The sequence below is a fragment of the Bubalus bubalis genome, chromosome 13 (genome assembly GCF_019923935.1).
Source record: "Bubalus bubalis isolate 160015118507 breed Murrah chromosome 13, NDDB_SH_1, whole genome shotgun sequence".
Lineage (NCBI taxonomy): Eukaryota > Metazoa > Chordata > Mammalia > Artiodactyla > Bovidae > Bubalus > Bubalus bubalis.
In genome coordinates this window covers 53,928,857-53,955,486 of record NC_059169.1, presented here as the reverse complement: position 1 = coordinate 53,955,486, position 26,630 = coordinate 53,928,857, and the positions used below count along the sequence as shown (strand labels likewise).

At 45.7% G+C, this 26,630-nt stretch overlaps 1 protein-coding gene across 5 annotated transcripts in view; it reads left to right on the top strand.

Annotated features, from left to right (window-relative positions):
• The window catches only part of XPO4 (exportin 4), an 89,952-nt gene extending 67,227 nt beyond the window's left edge, over positions 1–22,725 (top strand). For 4 of the 5 annotated variants that reach the window (XM_006073228.3, XM_044927283.1, XM_025262814.2 and 1 more), the window contains 13 exons: positions 516–658; positions 1,156–1,301; positions 2,049–2,226; positions 5,501–5,660; positions 6,148–6,317; positions 7,301–7,475; positions 9,957–10,250; positions 11,293–11,473; positions 14,098–14,216; positions 15,425–15,555; positions 16,067–16,184; positions 16,560–16,652; positions 18,484–22,725. In XM_006073228.3, coding sequence (XP_006073290.1) covers positions 516–658; positions 1,156–1,301; positions 2,049–2,226; positions 5,501–5,660; positions 6,148–6,317; positions 7,301–7,475; positions 9,957–10,250; positions 11,293–11,473; positions 14,098–14,216; positions 15,425–15,555; positions 16,067–16,184; positions 16,560–16,652; positions 18,484–18,681 — 2,106 coding nt within the window. In that variant the 3' untranslated portion in view covers positions 18,682–22,725. Of the gene's footprint in view, positions 1–515; positions 659–1,155; positions 1,302–2,048; positions 2,227–5,500; positions 5,661–6,147; positions 6,318–7,300; positions 7,476–9,956; positions 10,251–11,292; positions 11,474–13,747; positions 14,217–15,424; positions 15,556–16,066; positions 16,185–16,559; positions 16,653–18,483 lie in introns of those variants that run through there. The other variant, XM_006073232.3, reaches the window with a different exon arrangement.
• The last annotated feature ends 3,905 nt before the right edge of the window (positions 22,726–26,630 follow it).

Sequence of the window (26,630 nt, the reverse complement as noted above, 5' to 3'; positions counted from 1 at the left end):
TCGGTTTCCTCGTGGGCTCTCGTTGTCTGTTTGTCCCATCACACATGGTACTAGAAATTTAGGGTGAGCTCTTTCCAAGGACTTGCTGAGAGTGCCAGAGGGAGAGCAGGCATCTATGCAGGTTTGTGTTTCATGGGCTGTGGCTTCTGGTTCTCCACTTCTCTTTAGTTCTCAGTCACCTGCTGTGTCTTGCTGTTTCTCCAGTGACACCCAAGGGGTGATGGCTCTTAATGATGTCAGAGCTCCTCAGAGACGACAGGAACTCCACTCCGTGTGAGGGGTGGGGTGTAGGTGTGCACTGGCCATGTTACCTGTGATCGGCGGGAGTGGTCAGACCCCTTACTTCTTTCTCTTCGAATTTCCCCCCTTTAGTAACTGGGTGGGCAGGCGGGCGTCCGCAGCAGCTGCACTTGAAGGTGCTCCTTCTTGAAGGTCCTGAGGTTCTGTTCTTCAGCATAGGAACAGGCTGGGTCCTAAGATCAGCTCTCAGTCTTTATTTCTTTTGTCAATAACAGACTGCCAACGGAGTGGCCTCTCGCGAGGAAGAAGAGATCAGTGAACTCCAGGAGGACGACCGAGACCAGTTTTCTGATCAGCTAGCCAGTGTAGGAATGCTAGGACGCATTGCTGCAGAGCACTGTATCCCTCTCCTGACAAGGTACACACGGTCCAAAGACACCCCATGGAGCAAACACCCTGTAGTCACATGCCCCGGAGAGCTTTAAGTGTTTAAAGACTGTAAACACCCCCGCCCCGGGCACAGCACATGGAACAAGTGGACAGAAACGCACTCGTGGTGGCGTTCCTTGGCTTGTACATTTGGAGCCCAGGCACCACAGCATAGATGGCAGACAGATTATGGAAAACGTGGTATGAGAAACACTGGACCCATATCAATAAACACTTGGAATAACTGGTTTTCAAATGCCTGTTGTAAACCTTGATTGTTTGTAAAGTGATGTTTTAATACTATGTCGTAAACAATAAATCACAATTCTTATAGCGCCATGAGAACATTGTGTATATAATAAATATTTCTGTATATGTGCTCTGTGCTAACATCTGAATCCACGCTGTCAGTAAATGGGAGTGATAAGTCGCTCTGGTCTTTGCTCTCTGAGCCTCATGAAGGCATTGGTGTCTTCCCTCTTGTAGTCTGTTAGAGGAGAGAGTCACGCGGCTTCACGGGCAGCTCCAGCGGCAGCAGCAGCAGCTCCTCGCCTCGCCCACCTCAGGCTCCGCCGACAGCAAGACGCTGGACGACCTGTACGAGGACATCCACTGGCTTATTCTAGTTACAGGTCAGTTGCTTGTTTCTCAGCCTGTGTTAATAGCAGCAGTTCTCATGTAGGGTTGAACTTGAGACCTGGACACAGCTGCCCTGTGTCCCAGAGCAGGGGCACTTTCCTTACCTGTCCCGAACCACATGTTCTGTGTGGAGCTCAGTGCGGCCCCTCGTTAGTGCTGTCACTAGGTCTCACTGTTTTCCTCGTTGCTGTTATTAATACTATGGCTGTTAATTATCACCCTGTCCTATCTGTGAAGAAGCTGAGACCTGGAGACTGGCCCTGGCCATGCTAACATTTGGAGCCAGAGTGCTGGTCCTGGCAGTCTGACTTTTCTTTAGGGTTTTCTGTAACCATGTTGTCAGTGTTTCTGTATTTTAAATAATCAAAGGGGAAAAGACCTTACTGTTTGGAAAGGCATTCCCAAATATTGACTTTTTATTGAGGTAATAGAATTCATGTTAATTTTGCAGAATATATTACCAGAAATTATTTAAGGTCATAGAGTAAAAAGCCTACATGTCAATATATGAATTATAAAATTGGTGAATAAAACATTTGTCCTTTCCTGTATTTTTGAGGATTAATTATCTTAGAAATAGAAAGTTTCTTCTCATCAAGCTTGAAATTAACATTAACGTTTATTATTTACTTTTACATCAGTTTATATGATGTATATAAATCAAAACTGAACGCATTTATAGTGCAATTTGATAAATGTAGATTGTTAAGTGTTCATTTTTAATTTTTTTTAAACTGAAGGCTACCTCTTAGCTGATGATACTCAGGGAGAGACTCCGCTAATACCTCCAGAAATAATGGAATATTCCATTAAGCATTCATCTGAAGTTGACATTAATACAACACTTCAAATTTTGGGATCTCCAGGAGAAAAGGCTTCTTCCATCCCAGGGTACAACAGAACAGATTCTGTGATTAGGTAATATGACCTCTATAGCTGTGCTCTTGTAATTTATTCTGTTTTATAAATTCTGAGTTGATGGGTAGATGACTCGAGTGACAGACAGGTTGTTGTAAAGCTGACACGTGAAAGAAGATAAAACTTGGAGAAGCCTTGAAACAAGCAAGGATGCAGGTACTCCATGCATTTAAGCAGCGTCACTCTGCTGGGGACGGACAGCGTGTCCAGGGCTGAGGAAAACAGCGTGAGGTTACTCTGGGTGCAGCGAGGCTCTGGGAGGTGTCCAGGCTGATTCTCACACACACGTCCCTTGCCCACCAGAAAGCAGTGCTAATGCGGGCTCAGGCACCTGAGTGAAAGCGCCAGGACTGGGGAGTTCTTGGAAACCAGGTGGACGTGAGCGCATCCTTGCTGTTCAGGAAGCTGGAACGTCTTTCCAGGGGCATTCCTGCCTCTTACAAAGCATAAGTGTTTGTCCTGAGTATCTGACCCTTGGGAGCCCTGTTACAAGATGGCAGCAGCCTCCAGAGAGAAAATTCACTGTGATCTTTCTAAGAGCAGTGGCAGATCTTCCACTAATTCTTGATGGTGAGGTTAAGGCGGGATGAACCTCAACTAAATATTCTCTTGAAAGCATATTTGAAAACAGTAGTTTAAGTTTCAGCATCTTTAAATTTAGGTGGCAGGAAGAGAGAATAATGAAATAATACTGCTTCTGTCAGTTGCAAGATCAGTAACTCAAGATGCTGCCCCCTCATTCTTTTTATTTTAATGCAAAATATATAGATACCACTTAAACCTGTGCAATGAAAAATACGATTTTTAAAACATTAAACTGTTAAGCAGATGTCAGGGAAATGTTTGGAAATTTATTTCCTTTATTGTTGCATTCTCTTATTGGGAATAAAATACCCATGCTTTGCTGGAAGAGTCTTCTTTCTTCCCTTTGGAGTTGCTGTAGGCCTTAGGTGAGCGACTGGTTTGAATTGGTTTGGTTCACGGGGAGTGTTAATGCCATGGTGCCGTCCTGTTATTTTCCGTGCCTTTGTCTTTGTCTGGGCAGCACCCTCAGGAATGCTGTCCTCGTGTTTTCAGTGCTTTTTCGATTCTTACCACTCTTGGGTATCAGTGTGGGAGCAAAACATTTTGGTATCTGAGAGCACAGACTATGGAGGGTTGAGGTGGGGGTGGAACAACAAAGAATTACTATTGTTTTTCAGTCCAAAGAATTAATGTGAAATTGAGTGGTAGGAGAGAATCAGGCCTTGTTTACTAAAAAAGTAGTTCACATTTCTTGAAGAATTGATCATTTGACAATTATTGAATCCTTACTATGCACCAGACACTGGTCTAGACCAAAGCAGACAGAGGCTCCCATCTTCCAGCTCCTCATGAGCAAGAGGGAGAAGCAGGAAGCTGGGGAATTGTTGGCCAGTGTAGGAGCTGCAGGAAGCAGACAGGGCCACGGGCAGACCTCACGGCTGCTGTCACGTCACGAGACGTCACCTGATGCCACAAATGTGGGCTTTACCTCAGAGGTACCGGGTGCCCTGCTGTTTTAGAAATACCTTCCATTTACTTGCTGGAATGTGTGTTCTCAGTGCTTATATCCATTGAAATGAAAAGCAGGAATCAAATTAAACATAATATGGGCTAATTTAGAAAAAGAAAACCCACACTTATCTTAGTCAGATACATACATCTTTGTGTATGTTTTTTAAATTGCAGTATAATTGGCCTCCAATATTATATGAATTACAGCTGTACAATATAGTGATTCACAATTTTTAAAGTTTATGTAACATTTATAGTTAGGAGATTTTGGCTATATTGTACAGAATTTTTTTTAATAAATGTGTTTACTTTATTTAAATTGGCATTACATTTTGCTTAGTTGTGTACTAATAAGTATTGTAATGATAACTTAATCCATAGGACATCTTTAGCACAGTCTTATCATGGGAAATTTTTAAGAATTGTATTTTAATATCTTTATGTACTTGTTTCAGAGAAGTATACGGTATGATCAATAAAGTGAGTATAAACATTTATTGTGTTAGGATAATATTTTATGGGGAATGAAATAGAAATAAAAATTTAAGGAGAAAGAGTATAAAGTTTCCAACTGTTAAAAGAACAATTTGTTTATTTTTCAAATGAATGATGGTGGTGTCAGAATTCTATGATTATTAAATTCCAATGCATACATTCAAGTGGCCACTGTAATTACTTAGTTCAGATTCTGTGAAGCTGCAAATTATATCATTTAAATAATTAATGGAAAAAATTCGATATGCCAATTTAAAATGAGTTGTGAAATTATTGGGTTATTTTTTGTTCATATACTCTCTTAACTTTTAGCACTGTTGGCATAGCATTGTACATACATAAACATATATATATATGTGTATACAGTGAGATGTAAGAGGTTCTGGGGGCAGGACCTTGTGGTGTGGGGGGTGGGGGTGGTGTCACAGGCCTGGAAGGAGCTGGGCAACAGGGAGCAGTCATGGCAGGAGGTGCTTCTCAGTAGCCAGTTGGTCAGGAGCTAAAACTGTCCATGAGCTTCCATGTAGCGAGGGGGTTTCTGTCCCAAGAGGAGCGGTCTTACGTCTGCACTGAAGCTGCTGAAGCGGTGTCAGGATGAGTTCCTCCCCTTCAGTCCTTCATTGCTTTGCCTTTTAGCCAAAGTCAAGTTAAATGGACATCGCTTGTGTCCCCTCCCAAACGCAGAACAAAGACTTTTTTTTTACTTAACCGCATATCTTGCTATGTTAATACTACACAGGGTATGAACCCTGTAGTGTTCAGAAAGGACCATACGTGCAACATTTTTATTAAAAAATTCCATTACTAATCAAGTTTTTTAGAAAGTAAATAAGACTGTCAGATTTAGAGACAAGACTCAATATTCAGATGGGTCACTTAGCTGTGCCTGTGTTCACCATAAAATAGCCAGTATGTGAAAGTAGAGCAGTGCCAACAGTGGGAGTTTTAAGTTGCATTTACTCTGCGTGGTTAACTTCATGCACTTCTCCATCTTGAATCTGTACATGGTAGATTCACGTGTGCTGTGTCCCAGCAGAAGGTGTCTCTAGCCATGACTCTCTGTTTTCTTTCTTCCTGCTTCCTGAAAGGTCAGCAATAAGACAGAGACACAGATATGTCTCCAACCCTCTTGAAGACAGTTTCAGAGAGTTGAGAAACAGAAAAGGGCTTTTAGGGGGGAAAATATGGTTAGACAGCCAGTAAAGAAAGAAGGAAACATATGACCTCCTTTTTGTGCCCACAGGCTGTTGTCTGCCATCCTCAGAGTTTCAGAAGTTGAGTCTCGGGCAATAAGGGCTGACCTCACACACCTGCTAAGCCCTCAGATGGGCAAAGACATTGTCTGGTTTCTAAAGCGCTGGGCAAAGACTTACCTCCTGGTGGATGAGAAGCTGTACGATCAGGTCAGAATGTGGCACCGCTTGACTGGGTTTGCATTTATGAGGATGGGAGTTAGAGAAATGAAAACAATTTTCTTGGTGATTTTCTTATCAGCATGTGAGTAATAGCCAAGCGTCTTCCACACTGTGTGGACAGCGTGCTATTTAATTAACTTTTCCTGGAGTGTATCGTGTGATTCTGCATACTTTAAGCTCTGTGAAGTTCAGAGTACTATTTAGGAATGGATTAATTTATGTTCTCTGCATTTAATGTAAGTACGTGCCTATGTTCCTGGTATGAGAATAGTTAAAGCTAACAGAAAAGCCACAGTGGGGAACATCTGTGGGTTAAGGGTTTCCTTTCTGGACTTCAGGAAATGAATACCTATAGAAAATTGGTGCGAGGTACTTCAGGTTTAGTGCTAATTTCAGTTTGATTTCTCTGTGGGTTTTTCTTCCTTTCTTTTCAGCAGGTCTTTCTGACCTTAAAATATTTGTTTTCTCTCTGAAGATAAGCGTGCCGTTCAGCACAGCATTTGGAGCAGACACAGAGGGCTCTCAGTGGATTGTTGGCTACCTCTTACAGAAGGTCCTCAGCAACCTCTCGGTGTGTAGCAGCGAGCAGGGCCTCGCGGACGACACGGTTCAGCTGCTTGTCACGCTGGTGGAGAGAAGGGAGAGGTGAGCAGACGCTGACCCGCCTGTCAGGTCAGGAGAGGCTTTCCCACTGACAGACAGTCGCCCAGTCCCAAGGTCCAGGGAGACCCTGCGGTTTTGGAGCAGTGTTTAAAATGGGGGTCCCAGCTCTCGGGCCATGGACGGGTACTGTCCATGTCCTGTTGGGAACCTGACCTCCCAGCAGGAGGTGAGTGGGCTTCATCTGTATTTACAGCCACTCCACATCATTGGCACCGCTGCCTGAGCTCCGCCTCCTGTCAGGCGAGGGGGCAGGAGCACAAGTGAGATGCGCTTGAATCATCCCCAAACCACCCCTACACCGCGCCCGTGTCCGTGGGAATATGGTCTTCCACGAAACTGGTCCCTGGTGCCAAAATGGTTGGGCGCTGCTGCTTTAGAAAATGTATCAAACTGTTGGAACAAATGCAGAGAGGTCTCTCCCACATTAGGAGTAAAGTGGTCTAATTTGAATTTTCAGGTATCCCATTAGTATTACCCCATTTTAAAGATGAGAAAAACTGGTAATTTAACAATTATTTTAATTTCACAGAATAAAATTTTTAGTGTGTTCTACAACAAATTCTGGGAATGTTTTCAGTTTTCTTACTCCGTGGGTCCGTGGTTGTGATTACTCCTGTCGTTGGCTGCTGTTGCGTTCTCATGGTTTATCAGGTGCTGCTCCTGACACTGCACTTGGAGCAGCTGCACGTCTTATCAGTCTCCGTCCTGGGGTTCAGAGCTGTTATACCCATTATCTTTATTTTACTATTTTACAGATGAGGAAACTGGTAATTAAGAGAGATTAAATGAATTTTACCTTGACAAATGGCTAATTGGGTTTGAATACAAGACTTCCAAGTCTATACCAAGTTTACTATGCTGGACTTTAAAAAGTAGTTAAATCCAGTTGTTTTCCACTTTTGTTACTGAGTGTCCATGCAGGGTAAGTAAGTAATGCATCTTACGCCTGTCGTTTCTCCCTGCAGGGCAAACTTAGTCATTCAGTGTGAAAACTGGTGGAACTTAGCCAAGCAGTTTGCAAGCCGAAGCCCACCTCTGAATTTCTTGTCCAGTCCTGTGCAGAGGACGCTGATGAAGGCGCTTGTCTTGGGAGGGTTTGCACACATGGATACAGAAACCAAGCAGCAGTACTGGACAGAGGTAATGGCCCCCCCCTTATCTGCATGGCATCTCTGCATCATCCATGAAGTGAAAGTGAAAGTTGCTCAGTTGTGTCTGACTCTTTACAACCCCATGGACTATACAGTCCATGGAATTCTCCAGGCCAGAATACCGGAGTAGGTAGCCATTCCCTTCTCCAGGGGATCTTCCCAACCCAGGGATCAAACCCAGGTCTCCCGCATTGCAGGTGGATTCTTTACCAGCTGCGCTACCAGGGAAGCCCTGGTGTCTCAGTGTCCCCAGGGAAGCCGTGTCACCTGTGGGGGTTCTGAAATAGCCCTGTTTCCAAATAAGGTCGTGTTCTGAGGTGCTATGGATTCCGACGTCAGCATTTCCATTTGGGAGGATGTAATTCAACCCATGGGCTTCCCAGGTGGTGCAGTGGTAAAGAATCCAGCTGCTGATGTAGGAGACCTATGTTTGATCCCTGGGTTGGAACAATCCCCTGGAGGAGGAAATGGCAACCCACCCCAGTATTCTTGCCTGGTCCATTCCATGAACAGAGGAACCTGGCGGGCTACAGTTTATGAGGCTGCAAAGAGTTGGACACATGACTGAGCACAGCACGAATGCAGTTCAACCCATTGCAGCCACCCTGGACACAGTGTCTTATATAAGAAGGTTTCAACTGGCACTGAGAATTAGCAGTCTGTCATCTCTGTGATTGGATGCTCTCAGTGCTTGAGAAAAGGCATAAGAACAGAAATAGGCAATGGTCTGATTTGAGAACTGGATGAAAAACCAGCCCAGTCCCGTTTCTATTTAAATTTATTATCGTATGTACAGCTTTAAATAGTATTAAGACATCCTCTTCGTGATTACTCATATTTACTTGTACCCACGGTGGGCCTCAGTATCTGGAGTTATGGTCTGTGCCAAGAGGAGTTGGGAAGGAAAGAGACAGACTCAGAGCTTATTGGTCTTCACCCATAGGACAGAGGTTGGCAACTGCAGCCCGCAGGCCAAATCTGGCTGCTGTCTGAGTTTATAAATAAAGTTTTATTGAAGTACAGTCACGCTTAATCAGTTACATCATCTCCTTGGCTACTTCTACACTACAGTGAAATCTTAATTGAGTAGTTGGGCCAGAGATAGTGTGTCCTATGAAGTCTAAAATATCTACACTCTGGACCTTCATAAAGGATCTTTTTTTTTCCCCCCTAATGGAAAAGAGATGAGAATAGTAACAGAATTCTGTGAATGGCATTGAGGAAGTCATGTTTTTTCTTTTTCTTCTCAAATTACTGAAGGAAGCAAGATGATCGCATGCACTTACATGCTTTTTCATAAACAGTAACTTATTTATTTCAGTTTTACTGGGATGTGATTGACATAGATCACTGTATAACTTTAAGGTTTGCGGCATAGTGGTTTAACTTACATATGTTGTGAAGTGCATTGCTGCAGTAAGTTTAGTTAGCATCCATCATCTCATGGGTACCGAAAAAGAAGAAGCAATTAAAGAACATTTATTTTCTTGTGATGACAACTCCTGAGATTGCCTCTCTTAACCTTCCCACATCTCCTACAGCAGCGGTTAACTGTAGTCGCATCATGTATGTTATACATGAGGGGTCTGTACATGTGACCCTGTACCTGGGGACACATGTCCACAGTCTCCAGGGTGACCCCTCCCAGACCCTGCACCTGAAGTCACATGTCCACAGTCTCCAGGGTGACTCCCTCCAGACCCTGTACCTGGGGTCACATGTCTCCAGGGTGACCTCCTCCCAGACTCTGCACGCAGGGTCACATATTCAGTCTCCAGGGCGACCCCTCCCAGACCCTTCCCAGTGCTTCCTCATCCTGTAACGGGAAGTTTGTGCCTTTGTTCCTCCCTCCATGAATGAATGGCATGATTTCCTTGTTTTTATGGCCAAGTAATATCCCACTGTGTGTATGTACGTCACCTTCTTTCCCCATTTGTCTGTCAGTGGACAGACGGTTGCTTCCAAAGATGATTGCTGCCTCATCTTGGCTGTTGTAAATGGTGCTGCTGTGAACATTGGGTGCATGTATCTTTTTGAATTAGTGTTTCTTTTTTTCAGATAAATACCCAAGGTGGAATGACTGGATCATGTGATAATTCTAATTTTAATTTTTTGAGGACCCACCATACTGTTTCCATAGTGGCTGCACCAACTCGAGTTCCCACTGACAGTGCATGGAGGTTCCCTTTCCTCCACATCCTCACCGGCACTTGTTTCTTGTCTTTTTGAGGATGGCCACTCTGACAGGTGTGAGGTATTTCACAGAGTTTTGACTTGGTTTTCCTGTTGCCTCATCATGCGAGCACCTTTCCATGTGCTGCTGGGTGATTTGTTTGCCAGAAGTTAGGATCACCTTTGTTTTCTGCGCTTTTGCCTCCAACAATTAGAAATGTTATAGAAAGTGAATATTTGTCCAAATTGAAAAAACTTGTGAGTCATATGTTTAGAAAACCCATGCTTTATTTTCTAGGTTCTTCAGCCACTTCAGCAGCGGTTCTTGAGAGTGATAAACCAGGAGAACTTCCCACAGACATGCCAGCAGGAGGAGGTGAAGCAGGAGATCACGGCCACGCTGGAGGCCCTGTGCGGCATTGCTGAAGCCACCCAGGTGGACAACGTGGCCATCCTTTTTAACTTTCTTATGGACTTCCTTACCAATTGCATTGGGTTGATGGAAGTTTACAAAAACACGCCAGAGACAGTCAACCTCATTATAGAAGTTTTTGTTGAAGTTGCGCATAAGCAGATATGCTATCTTGGAGAGGTGAGTCTTTGGTCCCTTCCAGATCAGAGCTCCTGAGAGCTGTGTAACAGGGTAACAGATACTTCATACTGAGTGAACGTTATTTGAAATAGTATTCTTATGCCCCCAAAGCATTGTTCAAAAAAACTATTTTCAAAAATTCAGAGTTCAGAGGATGGCTTGTTGAATGAATGTCATTTCTTGCCCTAAAAATGTTAATGATCAGTAATTTCTTTTGACAAGTGTTTTACTCCTTATTCAAATGAAGACTATTTTATAAAACAGTTGGATTATGGTAAAAAATTGTAACCAAGTTCTCTGTGGTGGAACCCTAGGACTTAGAATCTGAGATGGTGATTTGTGTCTTTGTTTTGTAATCAGATGAATGTTTAGACAGACTAAGTTCTTTTATATTCAGTCAGCAAAGATGTTCCCGATTTGTGTTTTGTTGTTGTTGCTGTTAGATCAAAGTGGTGGTTTAGTCGCTCAGTCGTGTCTGACCCTTTGCCACCCCACGGGCTGTAGCCTGCCAGGCTCCGCTGTCCGTGGGATTCTCCAAGCAAGAATACTGGAGTGGGTTGCCATTTCCTTCTCCATTAGATCAAAGGAAACTGCTCAAAAGTGAGGTTTCATTCTGTAAATGGTGTTAAGTGTCATCACAGGTACGTTGTTCAGTGATTAGGCTAGGGCTGTTTATTCTAATCTTTGGTACTCTGTGCTTCTGCAAGTTAAACCATTTTCAAAATAAAGCTTGTCATACAAGAAGTTGAAGTAGTAAAGCAGTTTTGTTGCCAAAATCATACTGTCTTTCTCATGTGTATTATCAAATGCACATACAGTGTCAAATTTTATGTTAGAATACTACTAATACTTTAAATGCAACTGTAATCTTATGCTTTTCCGTTTTTTTTAATGCTTTAATATAGTTTAAAACAAGTGTTAGAGCAACTATCAGAATTTAGAGTAAGTTTATTATATCCAAATTTAAATATTCTTTGATATTTATGTTTGTTTCCCAGCCAGGTTCTCCCCGGTAGCATAACTTCTGCCTGCTTTTTTCCAGTCCAAAGCCATGAACTTGTATGAAGCCTGCCTCACTCTGCTGCAAGTGTATTCAAAGAATAACTTGGGGCGGCAGAGAATCGATGTCACAGCTGAGGAGGAGCAGTACCAGGACCTTCTCCTCATCATGGAGCTTCTGACCAACCTTCTGTCCAAAGAGTTCATAGATTTCAGTGACACAGGTAATGTGTGCGAGGCTTTGGTGTGGCCTCCCCGGGAAGCTCCGTTCACACGGTAGGCAGAGTTGGTCTCTGTGGCTGTGGGGGCGGGGTGGGAGGCCCAGCACCCTGTGTGCCAGGCTCTCCTCTTCCAGGGACGTCAGTGCTGGTGTCTGCCCTTCACAAGATTCCGGTTGGTGCCAGGCATGCTCCTATCCAGCAGCTTGAAGCTGGCACCACTGCTCACTCACGTGAGAGAGGAGGACACAGCACAGAGAGGCTGTGCCACTTGCCCAGAGGTTCACAGCTAGCAGGGCTGGTGCTCACATCCCCACATGGGACTCCAGAGGCCATTGTCTTCAGAGTTAGTTTTATTGACTCGCTCCTCTGTGTCCTCTGAGGTATGCCTAGGGAACCCGAGCCCTTGGTCAGTGCGTCTTGGGAGCCACTGAAGTTGGGTGCTGGCACACCACTCTGTGAAACCCTACGCTGGGGCCTCCCCACCAGCAGGACCTGGGTGAAGTCTGTTAGCTGTGCTGGGCCTCTCTCACTGTAGAGGGGGTGTGATAGTCAGTGCCTGTCCAGTCAGGTGGGTTAACAGTGAGCTGCAAGGTACTCCTGATACCTGTTCTCATCACTTACAGTCTTGTCACCCCCGCTGTCACAGGCCAGTGTGTCTGGGTGATTCGACCTCATGGGTACTGCTGTCTCCTCTTCTCAGAAACCTCCCACACCCTGGGCTCAGCACACCTGACACTGGACACTGTTCTTTGCACTGGTCGCTTTCGTGTCCACTCGCCAGTGGTTTCTGGCAGTCTGCCTTTGTCAGGGCCCTGAGATCACGGGCCTTCACTGCCCACTGCCTCCAGGCCTGGCTGCTCATGCGGGTGTTGGTCCTGGGGTTCCTGATTCCTTCAGGCTGGCACTGCGTCACCTTTCCTAGATCAGGTGACCCTCTAACGCCTCACGCTGTCCTGACCTTTCCCTCGAAGGGTGTGTGTGACACGACTTGCTGAGGTTCCAGCACTGTGCCCATTGGTGTGTGGACTTCTGAGGCGAGTGTGGACCGTAGTACGCGAGCCCTGAGCCCCGACTGGAGTTGAAAACTGAGATTGGGAGGGACAGAGAGCTTTGTGTGAAGGGCATTTGGAGGGGACAGAAGACCCAAGGCCCCCCCAGGAGTGAGCCGTGGAAAAGAGGTTATGGGTCACTGTGGATGGGCAGGTTTTCAGAATAAAAAAGCAAAAGGATTAAAATCATAATAACCCGTTAGAAAAGAAATTGAGGCCAAAATGCTCAGGATTGAAAGTACTAAATAAGGTTAAAAAGAATAAAGGTGGGTAGAGTTGAAATCTAGAAGAAAAAAAATGAAGACAGTTCAAGTACAAAATGATAAAGCAGCAGCATTAGCTGATAAAACAGATGGTAAAATTGAAAAGAATGTTTTTAAGTGATTATTTTAAAAATAAAGATAATAGGTGAGATAATATAGAAAATATTTTAATATTATGAAATAAAATTAATAACACTGGGTGAGATATCAAAGCACATTTGAAAGTGAGCCTCTGAGCGACATTCCTGGGGGAGCCGGCGGCTGCAGAGCCAAGTGCCACAGTCCAGGCCCAGAGCCTGTCCCGTGAGCAGGTTCGGGGTGCAGGGAGCCCCACGAGTGGCCCAGGCTTCCTGCCAGTGGGGCCAAGGTTCAGCAGTGCCCGGCTGTGGACGGTAGGGTCCTCCCAGCTAGAGCTGAGCCTCTGGAGAGAAGGACAGAATTACACTGAAAACATGGTTTTTAAGTAGAGGTAGGGTTTTTTTTTTTAACCCCATTTTTTTTCCTCCTTGTTGTGAGTGTAATATGCTCATAGTAGAAAAGATGTGAAGTAATAGAGATGGAAAAATCACCCATACTTTGACTTAATCCAGAGTCAGCTGTTTCAATTGTTTTTTGTTAATTTCTCTTTGGGTTATTTTGTACAATTTTTTTATGGTCATAGTCCAAATATAATTTTATATTCTGCCTTTTTCATTGTTAGCTTTTCCCTTGTCATTAACACATCTCATGACTTTCTCATGGTTGCATGTTAACCCACCTGTTTTCCTAATATTGAACATTTGAAATATAGTTTCTTAGATGTTTATTATGGGTTTTGGTCCTTTATCCATTTAGGTCTTAAGAGTCTTAGTAATTTATGCCTCATTTTTGGATTAAGAATAATAATTATTTGTCATATTAGCAACTTTAAAAAAATAACCTCTATTTTGTGTAATATTCCAGTGTTTTTCTCCATTCCTTTTCAGCTTAGAAAAATCCCACATACCTAGGAGAAAAATGACTACTGCTATGGAAATAATTTACTCCACAGTATGACACAATATTGTGTCAGTGGAGTCAACTTTACTTTTCAAAAAACGTTGATGAAGCATTAGCTTTACTTTCATCGCTGTAGAACGATAATGTCAACACAGAATACCTGCACCCAGTGCTCAGACCTTTAGAGCGAAGCAGGAAAGGAGGACCCGGGTGTCTGTGTCATCCTCCCGTGGATTTGTTTTGTCCTGGGCCGTGACTCCACTCTCACTGTCAGGCGGGAGAGCATATCCGTCTGTTGGTGTTGCAGCTGTAAGACCGCGTTGTTGTCACATTGCAGATGAAGTGTTCAGAGGCCAGGAGCCTGGGCCGGCAGCGAGCAGATCTGTGTCGGCGGCCGACGTTGTGTTATATGGAGTGAACCTGATCCTGCCCTTGATGTCACAGGACCTCTTGAAGGTACGTGAAGAGAGGAATGGGAACGTTGAAACCATGCGTGCTTGAATGTGAAGGTTCAGGATACCGGGACACAAGTGCGTGTCGGATTTAATTAAGGGGCTGGTACCTGTGAAATGTGCCTGAAAATAGCCTGCGTGTTGCTATGCTGTGTCCTTCACACCTGTGCCTGCCCCAGCCCTGTGCCCACTGGTCCCTCGGTGCCAAGGAAAGACTGGGTCTTTTAGAGACCGAGTGCTAGTATCCGCTGGCCGCTTGTGTTCAGCAGATGCAGTAGGTTGTGTGTGTGGTTGTATGTGTAGGTGTGTCCTCTGGTATTTTCCCAGCACATGCCCAGGCTGAGGGGCTGGGCAGCAGGGTACATCCCAGCCGCTCCTGGACAAGCAGATGGAGAGAGCAGGGCTCACTCAGCTGGTCATGCTCCCTGTGTCTCACTGCACTGGACCTTGTCTCCTCTCACCAGTCTATGTCGAGGGTGTGCTGGTGACAAGGCCTCACACCCCTTCTGCCCCGCCCACCCCAGAACCATCCAGGAGTAGGAGGGAGAGGAAGAGGGGGCTGGGTGCTACACAGAATGGGGGGAAGGGCAGAACCTGAGGAGCATGTGCTACACAGAAGGTGGGGTGGGGCCGACCCTGAGCAGCATGTGTGTACACACACTCGGGGGGCAGACCCTGAGGGGCGTGTGTGCACACAGTGGTGGGGGAGGCCCTGAGGGGCGTGTGCATACACAGAATGTGGGGCAGACTCTGAGGGGAGTGTATACACACAATGGGGGAGACCCTGAGGAGCATGTGCTACACAGAATGTGGGGCAGACCCTGAAGAGTGTGTGTACACAGAATGGGGAGGCAGACCTCGAGGAGCATGTGCTACACAGAGTCAGGGGGAGACCCTGAGACGCGTGTGTACACAGAACGGGAGGCAGACCCTGAGGAGTGTGTGTACACAGAATGGGGACAGAGAGAGACCCTGAGGAGTGTGTACAGTTGAGGGTCAGGGTGAGGGTTGTTAGTTCCCAGCACAAGATCTATTAGTTCCTAACATACTTACTTTATTGTAACTTTTTTTAACATCTTATTTGTGTCTTTGTGTTTTCTGTATCCTGTATGTGTTTAAAACAAACAGTTAGAAGCTTGATGCTTAATGCTTTATTCCACTAATGAAAACAGGTATCATTGAACATCTAAATATTTAATATTTCTTTTTCAGTTTCCAACTCTGTGTAATCAATACTACAAATTAATCACATTTATCTGTGAGATTTTTCCTGAGAAAATACCGCAGCTTCCTGAAGATCTTTTTAAAAGTCTGATGTACTCGCTGGAACTAGGAATGACATCATATCCTTTAAATGCGTGTCATGAGCACTTGGCACTGGGGAAAGAGGGTGCTTGAAGAAGCATTGTCAGGAGTTGTGGTTTTCGTTTTGTTGTTCAGTCTTATTTCTTGAAAAGCAGCGTCTCTTAGGTACAATGATGCTGTGTTTCTTTGTGACTGCCTCACCTTGGCCTCCTTTCGCAGATCCCAGGGTCTCTGGTCCCTGGTCCCAGAGTCCTGTCTGACAGAGCCCCGTCAGTGGACGGGCCCTGTTGCTGGCCTCTGATCTTGGTCCTGCTCGGTTGTGTGCATCGCAGTCAGGGCACATGGAGACCCCCAGTCCTGGGCCCCAGACCCATGCGGGCAGGCTGGGCCACAGTGCGGATTCTCGTCTCTCATCTCCCACAGCAGACTCCCACATACTCACTTCAGTGCGCTCACTTCTAGAACAGCTGTCCACTGGCTGACACTCTTAAGTGTTGTGTTCTGAGTCACAGCTCTCTGTGCTCGTTGTTCTTTGACCGTGGTGATCAGAATGAGTTCAGAGGTTTGCCAGCTGTGCCTGGAAGCCTTGACTCCATTAGCTGAGCAGTGTGCAAAAGCCCAGGAAACCGACGCGCCCCTCTTCCTGGCCACACGGCACTTCCTCAAGGTGAGGCGCTGGGCCTTCCCGCCAGCCGGTGCCGGCAGTTTTATCCCTGACAAGGCTGTCTTTCTTTCCACTGTGGTTTCTGGAGCTCAGCTTCCTAGCATCCTCGGATACCACTCCTCTGTTGCTTTGTGTTCTTGAAATTCCACGTGGTGACTGTACCAGGAATTCAATAATCAGATAACTTCATTTACCACAGCAAGCAATAACATCTTCACGTTTGTCCTTGGGTTTTTAGAAAACCATTTCTTTACTTTTTAGAGTTACTTAATAAACAAGAATAACTACCACCTTCTTTTTCCCTCTTGGAATGGGGAGGTACTGAAGGGTGGTGTGGTCGTCCATGTCTTTATTGAGAGGTGTTCCCGTGTCTTTCAGCTGGTGTTTGATATGCTGGTTTTGCAGAAGCACAGCACGGAGATGACCACCGCGGCCGGCGAGGCCTTCTACACGCTGGTGTGCCTGCATCAGGTACTGGCGCGTCCCTGGGCCTCTCCTGGCTCATGTGGCCGGGGTGGGGGTGTTGGACAGACGGGCCGCTTGTTCTCAGGGACTGGGCCTCTGTGTGTCTGCTCCTTCCTCAAAGCCTTGTTCTCTGGAGCTCGGGCGTTCTCTGTGTTTATCTGACAAGCTGTTCATAAGTAGTTACTTTCCCTTCTCCACTGTCATTACCATCCTTTGCTTGGTGGCTACCCTAAAACTTGTCCTGAACACTTGTGCTGGAAGACACGGTCTCTGTCCTTGAGGAACTCACAGATTTGCAGGGAATCAAGATACCCAGTTTTGCTTGGGGACCCCGAGGAGTCTGCGCTCAGGAAGCATGGAAAGCCGCAGTGTGTTGTCTCCTAGGACAGGGTGGACAGCTGTGGGCGGTTGGAGCCTGGAGGGCATGTGCAGTGCCCCCTTGATGGGGCGGGCATGGTGGAGAATGCAGGGGTCGGGCTGGCCTGCCCATCTTCCACAGCTCCCTGTCCCCCTTCCCAGTGGAGGGGGTGCCTGTAGGTGCGGGGGAGGTACAGAGGCTGTGCATTTGCTGGGCCTGGGACCCAGGGTAGGTTTTGAAGAGCCTCACATGCTACTTAAAGACCACCTTCCTGCAGCACCTGGCTCCAGGGGGCTCAGGGACTGTTCTCACCTCTGCCACGCGTGGTGCCCAGCTTGGGGGAGGGGTGCTCCTCCATTACCTGCTTCCTTCCCTCTGCCGCCTTCCCTCCACCCCTGGACATAAGCCATTACATCTTGGTGGCATTTTAGAAAACACAGGCACATGTCGTAGAAAAGAGGGCAGGGCCTCAGGCTTGGCTGGTCTGGCCCTAGAGCCACTGCCATTCCTGTGACTGGGGAAGTGATGTGTGTGTGTGCGCGCATGTACTCGTGTGTGTGTGTGTGTGTGTGTGTACACTCAGTCCCTGTGCACAGGCCCGCCTTCCTGGGGGCAGTTAGGCCAGCTCCATGCTGTGGGGTGGGGTGAGGTGTGTGCCTCACCCCTCTTGTCCAGATGGGTTTAGCATCTGGCTTCCCCACTTGGGTTCACGATGCCCCGAGAAACTCAGGAGAAGGAGTAACAGCCGCTTTTTTCATGGTGCTTATTTTAGAAAGCTGCCCTGCCTGCGTTCCCTTAACCCGCACCCTGTTGGCCATGCCAGGCTTTATTGTGGAGGGCGTCACAGGCAGGGAAACCACACCCACTACTGCCCCACGCCACTGAGCATGGAGCACACCTCCCTTCTGCTGCAGGGGAGGCCGGGCCATGCCCCTCCCCACCCCCCGCCCCGCTCCTGTCTGCACTTGAAGCATGCGCTGTGTCATTGCTCTGTGGGTAGGATTTCTGCATCGACCTCCTGGAAACCTGGGAGTCAGCTTGAAGACTTAGGGCCCAGGAGTCTACCATAAATCTACCCACCAAGAATATCGTAAAATGCAAAAAAAAAAAAAAAAGTGCTTTGAAACAACAGGGAGAGATAGCGGCACAAGGTAGGTGATCCTTTGGGCTCTGGACGCGGGTTCTTGGGCTCTTTCTTGCTCAAAGCCCTCTGGTCTTGGGTATGTCCTTGCCTCTCTTTGTGGAGAGCTTTTGTCTGTGAAGCAGGGGTGTCAGCTGTGTCTGCCTCACAGGCTTATTACACAGCAGTGAGTTACCAGTGGAAAAGCTCAGAGCAGGAAGTGTCAAGGATCAGAAGAGCTGCTGGCCTGCCTTTTGGGCCCTGCAGCCCACTGATTGGTGTTTTGTGTAGCATCTGAGGACAGTCATGCTCTTCTGTACTTACCTTAGGGATGCTCTGCACCCTTCTCTCTTCAACAGGCAGAGTACTCGGAACTGGTGGAAACACTGCTGTCGAGTCAGCAAGACCCAGTCATTTACCAGAGGCTAGCTGATGCCTTCAACAAGCTGACCGCGAGCAGCACACCCCCTGCGCTGGACCGGAAGCAGAAGATGGCCTTCCTGAAGAGTTTAGAAGAGTTTATGGCAAATGTTGGTGGTCTCCTTTGTGTAAAATAAACAACAAAGCTTTATGCTGTACCAGACCCTTCCTGCGAAGTGCACTGAATTGCTGAGAGTTGACTAGAGTCTTGTCCTGTTCATCAATCCCACGGCCGCTTGGACTCTGGAGAGCCTGCCAGCTCGGGGTGTGATGCGGGGAGAGTCGGCTCGAATCGGCTTCTGCTGTAGGCGTCAGCCGCCTTGTGGCGTAGGGCTTGTACTTTGTCAAATGAAACTCAGTATGTGTGCAAACACACGTGGGCACCAGGAAGTACATCCCCAGTGCCTTTTCCCTCTTTGACAGAGCATCAGGTGGCCGCCAGCGTCCAGTCTTGTCATTACAGACAGCTGGATGTCTGCTCAGCCACTGGCTGTTGACGGCACATCACCGAGGAGTTGGTTGAAAGGGTGGACCCCGGGGCCCAGCCACGGACCCTCAGAGTTTGTTTGTTGGACCCTGGATTCTTCATTTTAACAAGCTCCTCTCCTCTGCCACCCCGCAGCTTTCAGTCAGTGCGGGAGACACTGAACGTTTCCAGCGATGTGCCCCGCCCCACCTCCCCCGCCAGGCCCAGTCTGGTCCTTCCTTGGGAGGGGCAGGTGCTCCAACCAGAGAAGGGCACCAGGGTGGGTGTCGGTGGCCTCCCATTGCCCCCTGTCTGCTGGGTCACGGCAGCCTGACCACTGCAGGTCCTGTGAACCTGCTCTGATGCCTGAACCAGAGGAGGAAAATGTGTGTCTATTTTTGTTCCATAAAAATAACTTTAGGAACTGTAGCCATTTCATTGCCTTAATTTTGAGAAGAAATTACAAAAAGAAGCAGATTGTTTTAGTAAGAAATCAAGTCTTGACGCTTCAGAGTTGTGTGAGGGTGTTGGCTGCTATGAACCCAGGGCCGGTTTGATTGTGTTTTGTGGTTTTATGGGTGAAATGAAAGGCTCATTCATACCTAGTCTAACTTTCTGAGTACGTTTCTGTTTCTGTCCACCCTCGTGGCCCGTGGCTGTTACTCTGCTCTGAATGGCTAGCTTAAGCAATAACTCTTTTTAAGGATGTGAATTGCTGGTTCATACACTTAAAACGTGGGGATGTCAGAGCAGTAATCACCCTCATTTCACAGGAGCCGTGTGAATTTAAGAGATTAAAAAGTTCACCTTAGATCTCCTTTGATTTTTCTAATCAGGATTTGTGTGCTGCTGTCATACTCCCCTGAGCTCTGTGTGCCAGCTCAGATCACAGAAAGGAAAGCGAACTTAGGACCAGCAGGCGTGTGACCCGGGCCCCTGTGGGTCAGGACCCGCAGCATGGTCACAGAGGATGCGTGTGGTGCAGGGCCCTGCGCCCCGGTCAGTTACGGGCCCCCAGCCTGTGCAGCCACTGCCGGACACAGAGCAAAGCCTCAGCTTTTTGTGGAATGTTCTCTTATTTGATCATGGCTATTTAACAACTGAGGTGGAGCAGAAACGTCTCAGAAGATGTCTGAGGAAGCTGGTGTCCTCTTCCAGAAGTACACGTATGACCACCTTCCTGAGATACTTGGGACAGTGCATTTACTTTTAGGGTTCTCTTTCCTTCCCTTAGAGAACTTGAAGTCAGAGGCAGCAGGAGTCACTCTATTTTTGTTTGTGTTGTTCTGGTGTTTGAGTGTCCCAGTGCCCTCGGGACCAGCAGTTGTGATCTAAATACATCCCTGTCCCTCTGCCTAAGGGCGCCAAGATGCAGCCGACCGGGCCATTCAGCTCTTGTGACAAGACTGTACTCAAGTTGTTATTTAAAAAAGAAAGATAAGTGGAAAGGACTGCCTTGGTAAACAACAGGGCATCTGGACAGAGATGTCTTTGCTAAATTTGCCCATATTCTGTCACGATTGTGTGTTTTCCTTACGAACCATTCAGCTGAAATGAGAGTTTCTTCAGCTTGGACCAAATGGTACTGAAAGTATCCTAAGACTGTGGGTTAGTGGCAGACTGGAAGGACGGGCCCCCACCAAGTCTGGGTGGTCGGAGCCAGGCTCTCTCCAGGCGTGTGTGTGTGTGTGTTCCTGGTTGGATGCCTGTTCAGTTTGGGTGTTGTGTTTTACTTTGCTGTGTTTGCTGGCTTCCCAGTTTTGGAGGGTTCTGTTATAATGGTCTTGGCTGAGTGGGTGTCAAGAAGAACACTGGCTTAATTCTAGTAAATTGATTTTTACTATTAAAACTGACTTGTCAAAGGAGTTTTAAAAGCAAAAACATTATTTGTGCCCCTTTTTTATACATTCAAGGGACACCGTTGCGTATTTGAGTTCCTACATGAGTGTGTTTATACTTTCTCTGGTTCACGGACAGCGGCCTTTCACCTCTGCTGTCAGCTCTTCCTTTCTCCGTTTTCTTTCCTTGGCCCTTCTGTCTCTGGAGGCGCAGCCCCCGCGGACTGTGGGAAGGACTGGTCAGCGTGCAGGTCCTGTGTGCAGTCCTGGGTGGCTGGCTGCCTGGGGCATGCCTGACAGCGTCTTTTCAGCACAGTAATTTGGGTCTTCATGGGCTGGGAGATCATGGCATATTTCCTAACTTTGCAGTTTTTTTCAAACTAGTTTTAACAATTTAGCCTTATTTCCTTGAAGACAGTGTTTCTAACTATATTACATTACTCTGTTCAGAGGAAGTGGTTACTACTTTTTTTTTTCCTTCACAGCTTGCATTTCAAAACCAAACATCTTTCCCCCAGTCAGCATTACTTAACTTCCCTTACTGTCTTGGGCTGAATTTTCTCTTCTACCAAAAATGTCAAGTCTTTGTATTTCTGATATGACCATATTCTCCATGTCTGTTAATACTTGTAAAAATCCCTCAAGTACTGAAGGAAATGAGTTGTCAATTTCAAGGATTTCAAGTTTGAGCATCTTAATCTGCAGGGTCTGTTGCACCCTTAAAATGTTATTTTCATAATTTTACATGTTTCTGTTTGTCACCTCTGCTGTTAGAGGTGTTGTCCTTAGATCTTAGTAATTAGCTGTCTCTGACAATGATTCTTGTTATAAGTTCCTGAATAAAATATTACCTGTTCAGAAGAAGAAACCTCAGTACTTCTTAGGGGTTTTTCATAACCAGAAAATAAGGAACCAATTTGGATCTTGAGTTCTTAATATTATAATTTTCTGTAAATTTCTCTGTAAAACAGCATAGGTGATTTGAGGATATAATAATAATAATGTTTTAAATTATTTTTAAATGTAAGTGGATATTCTCTGACTTGGTAATAACTATGTTCTGAAAACACTGCATCTAAGAATTCTTTAAAAATTGATAATTCTAAAATTTTAAAATATCCAACTTAGGTATATTGCTGAGCTGAAATTAGTTTGAAGTGCCGTAGTTCAAATTGAACTTTAAACATTTTAACTTAGATGTAAGAAATATGACATATTCCTGATCAGTTATACTGGGAATCCATGCCATTTAGCCAAAGACTGTATTTGGTTCAGGTAAAGATGAAAGCCTAACGATGGGCATCCACTGTGTCCTGCAGAGGATGGATAACGTGATCTGTTTCTTGCCTCCAGCTCTGTGCACATGAGTCTTTGTAAGGGTGGATGCATGGTGGCGGTGAGATGTGGGCCGCTTGTTGGCCCCTGCAGCTCTCACCCCAAACCATCTTTGTCCCGCTTGCCCTCTGTGATCTGCCCTTCACCTGGTCCCAGAGTTCGCAGCATTGGAGAGCTTTTGGCCTTGGGTTTTCTTTTCAGTCTGTGTTCTTAGGCTCTCAGCTGTTAGGAGCGGTCAGAATGTACTGATGGCTGACTGTCCCAGCTTGACATTCAGCAGTGCATCTGCGCTGTGTTACCTGAGAGGGGTGTGCCCACAGTGTCTCACGCCAGCCTGCCTGGTGTGGTGTCTTCTACCACGTAAGATGGTGACAGATTGCAAATACTCGTATTGTGATTTCGTTCTCTGTACAAAGGAGAAAGCTCCAGGTAGTGAGCTTTTTGGCTTCATTTCTGGTTTAATGGTCACAAAATGTTAGCACTGCTACCATTCAGCATGTGTAAAATTTTTTAAATTTATAAATATTAAAATTTTAAACTTATACTGACTTTTCAGTTTTTTTAAGAGACCCAGGGATAAGTATACTGTTTAAATATTTACCTCTATTAACATTATTAATAAAGATATAAAGTTGCATTTAATTTTTCAAAAGATGCTATAGTACGATTCTAAGAATTAAATCAAGGCCGTTATTGAGCCAGTTACAAGCTGAATATCAAATTGATAAAATTTTATTTGTATTTTTTAATTCATAAATGGGAGTTAAAATGTCTTCACTAAATATTTTTATTACATTTTTGTTTTGATCATGTGTGATTTGTTCATGGGAGTTTAGCTAGACTACCATATGAAATTTATGGAATGGTGCTCCTTCATTGACCAGCCAAGCAGAGGATGACTGACCCTGGGGACGTTACAGTCAAAATAATTTTAAATAAAAAACACAAGGACATATCTTCACAGTTAAAAATAGGGAATTGCATTACCTTCTGAGAGAATACCCAACCCTAATATTAATACAGGATTAGTCCAGGATTCAGAGAGAAAATCAGAATTTCATTTATATTCTGTTGTATTGAGCAGATGTGTTTTTATCTCAGCTCACACTCTTAGGATTTCAGAGTTATTAGTTAAATCACTGGAGTGGAGGCATATTTGTAGTAAGTGTAGTTGGGTCATTGTTCTTGACTTTTCAGGAAAAATGGAAAAGTACCATCTGCTGTGTGTTAGGCAGACTTTCTTTTTTACCTAATCCTAAATCTTGTAGACATATTCAGTGAAAGGTAAAGTTTTTATTTTAAACTGGATATTGCTTTGAATGTTTGTTGATTTTTTAGGTTATGTTGAGATTTAATTCTACTCCAAGGATGGATAAAGAAACATTAAGCTGTTTAGGAATTAAGTGGAGTTCTTTCATTCCTAAGGGGGGGACCTTAACCCAGGTACATCACCTGGCATTGGAGGGAGCTGTAGATGGTCTTAGAGGCCGCGGATGTAAAAGTCTGGTGTTGTTTCTTGGATACCATCTTTAAAATCCTAGTGCTCTCTTAAAGTACAATGTGTTTATAGTGTGTGGTTTATGAATTATGACTTTGGTGAATTACTAGATTATGAAACATTTTTTTATGTTTCTTAAACATAGGATCCCAGATTGGGTCCTGTGCATTCTCTGTAATCTCAAGTGGCAGTTGTTTTAAAACTTAAGTGGAAGCAAAGGGCGTATTTGGTGATAGCAAGGAGAAAATCTTTTGCTTGGAAACACCATACAATACCAGTGGCAGCAAGCACTGTCATTTTTAGCACATAAGTCAACATCCTGCTGAACTCTTTCAGTGTAAATTATTTTTAACATCTAGCAAGAGAATGAACTGTGATTAAGTCATTGACGCTTCTCAAGAGCTGACAAATGGGAGGAAAAAAAAAAAAAAACCTGAAGGAAAGAGAGTGGTTTTTTTGGTTTTGTTTTGTTTTATATATTGTGGTCTTGCCATGGAGCATGTGGGATTGGCCCCTCACCCCTGCTTTGGAACCACAGTCTTGACCTCTGGACTGCCCAGGAAGTCCCACAGAGAGAGTTTAAGCAGGGACATGCTAAATACTTGTATTCCTGTAGTAGTTAGCAGTTTTAAGTTTTGGTAGTGTTCACTCTTGATTGCTTTGCCAGGTCAGTCTTCAGATATTCCTCTCAGTAAGCCCTGTCTCTCAGGCTGCGGTTTTATTTGCACAACTGCTCGTAACTGCACTGCCCCTGTTGGTACTTTCTCAGGACTGACCTGGTGAAGCTGTTGGGACTGGCAGAGTACAGGGTGGAGACACAAACTCAGTCTCTGGCTAAGCTTCTCAGGGTTTTCATTGATTATGGGTCTGTCATGTGTATCATCAGTCAGTCAGTCAGTTCGGTCACTCAGTGATGTCCGACTCTTTGCAACCCCATGAATTGCAGCACGCCAGGCCTCCCTGTCCGTCACCAACTCCGGGAGTTCACTCAAACTCACGCCCATCGAGTGGGTGATGCCATCCAGCCATCTTATCCTCTGTCGTCCCCTTCTCCTCCTGTCCCCAATCCCTCCCAGCATCAGTCTTTTCCAATGAGTCAACTCTTTGCATGAAGTGGCCAAAGTATTGGAGTTTCAGCTTTAGCATCAGTCCTTCCAAAGAACACCCAGGACTGATCTCCTTTAGAATGGACTGGTTGGATCATGCTGCTGCTAAGTTGCTTCAGTCGTGTCCGACTCTGTGCAACCCCAGAGACAGCAGCCCCACCAGGCTCCCCCATCCCTGGGATTCTCCAGGCAAGAACACTGGAGTGGGTTTGCCATTTCCTTCTCCAATGCATGAAAGTGAAAAGTGAAAGTGAAGTCGCGCAGTCATCAGATCAGATCAGTCGCTCAGTTGTGTCCGACTCTTTGCGACCCCATGAATAGCAGCACGCCAGGCCTCCCTGTCCATCACCAACTCGCGGAGTTCACTGAGACTCCCGTTCATCGAGTCAGTGATGCCATCCAGCCATCTCATCCTCTGTCGTCCCCTTCTCCTCCTGCCCCCAATCTGTCCCAGCATCAGAGTCTTTTCCAATGAGTCAACTCTTCCCATGAGGTGGCCAAAGTACTGGAGTTTCAGCTTTAGCATCATTCCTTCCAGAGAAATCCCAGGGCTGATCTCCTTCAGAATGGACTGGTTGGATCTCCTTGCAGTCCAAGGGACTCTCAAGAGTCTTCTCCAACACCACAGTTCAAAAGTATCAATTCTTCAGCACTCAGCCTTCTTCACAGTCGGGCCACACGAAAGGAGTAATTCCTGAACTGAGATTGATTTGAATGTATCTTTCTAGTCCAGTTTACTTGACAAGTTTCCCTTTAGTTATTCATTTATTGGCCACATGGCTTGTGGGATCTCAGTTCCCTGACTAGAGATTGAAGCCAGGGCCTCGGCAGTAAAAGCGCTGCATACTGACCACGGGGCTGCCAGGGAATTCCTGCAGTTTCCCCTTTGTTTCAATGATAATAAAATTGCCTCTTGGTATCTTAAATTTTTTCTATGATTTGCAAAACCTATTAAATTACAATGCAAACGTTTCAGCTGAAAGAGTTGTAACTATTTGACAACTGTGGTCACTTTAATAAAAAAAATAACAGTAATACACATTAAATGGCAGATAACTATTGTCTCACATATGGTGAAAGCAGTTGAAACTTTGAAAGCTTAAAATATTATAGATCTGTTTTAATCCAAAAATAACTTGCTTTAATATAAATAAGCCTTTCTGCTGAATAAGCCAAGGCAGTGTGTCCTATGTATGGAACACTACTACCTCTGTAAAAAAATACACTGCCATAAAAGTCGGTTATTGTCTCTCAGTTCATATTTATTGTTCTTTTAGCTTGATATGTATGTTTTCTTTCCTGCTGCTTTCCTAAATTATAGCTGGTTTTGACGTACGCAGCTTAGTGGACTTGTCATCCAAAGAAAAAATGAAAGCATGGTTTGCTGTAAGCTTGGGGGCCGTATTTAAAGTGTTAATTACGGTATTCCCAGAATAGCAAACCTGTTTTTAATTTATATCCTCACCTTATACCAGAAAGGATTAAAAGTATTCAATAGAAGGTAACGTGGGAAGATGACGGGATTGGTAAGGAGGATGAGGAGAAAGCAGGCAGGGATGCTGCATGGATTGGTGGCCCTGGGGGAGAACAGTCATGACACCAATCGGGGTCTGCAAGCACCTCCAGTACGCGCGCAGGCGTCGGCTCTGACCCGGCTCCGCGGAGGGTGTGCTCCCACCCGTGAGTCGCTGCACACAGCGCTGCTGCTTCATGAGGGGAGGGCTTGCCCAGCTCGTAGGCGGTCTCAGCACGGGGACCGCGTCTTCGGGTCTCGGGAACCGTCGGTGTCAGGCGGGAGTCTACCGTGGCTCCGACAGACGCACCGCGGAGGGGCCCGTGTGCG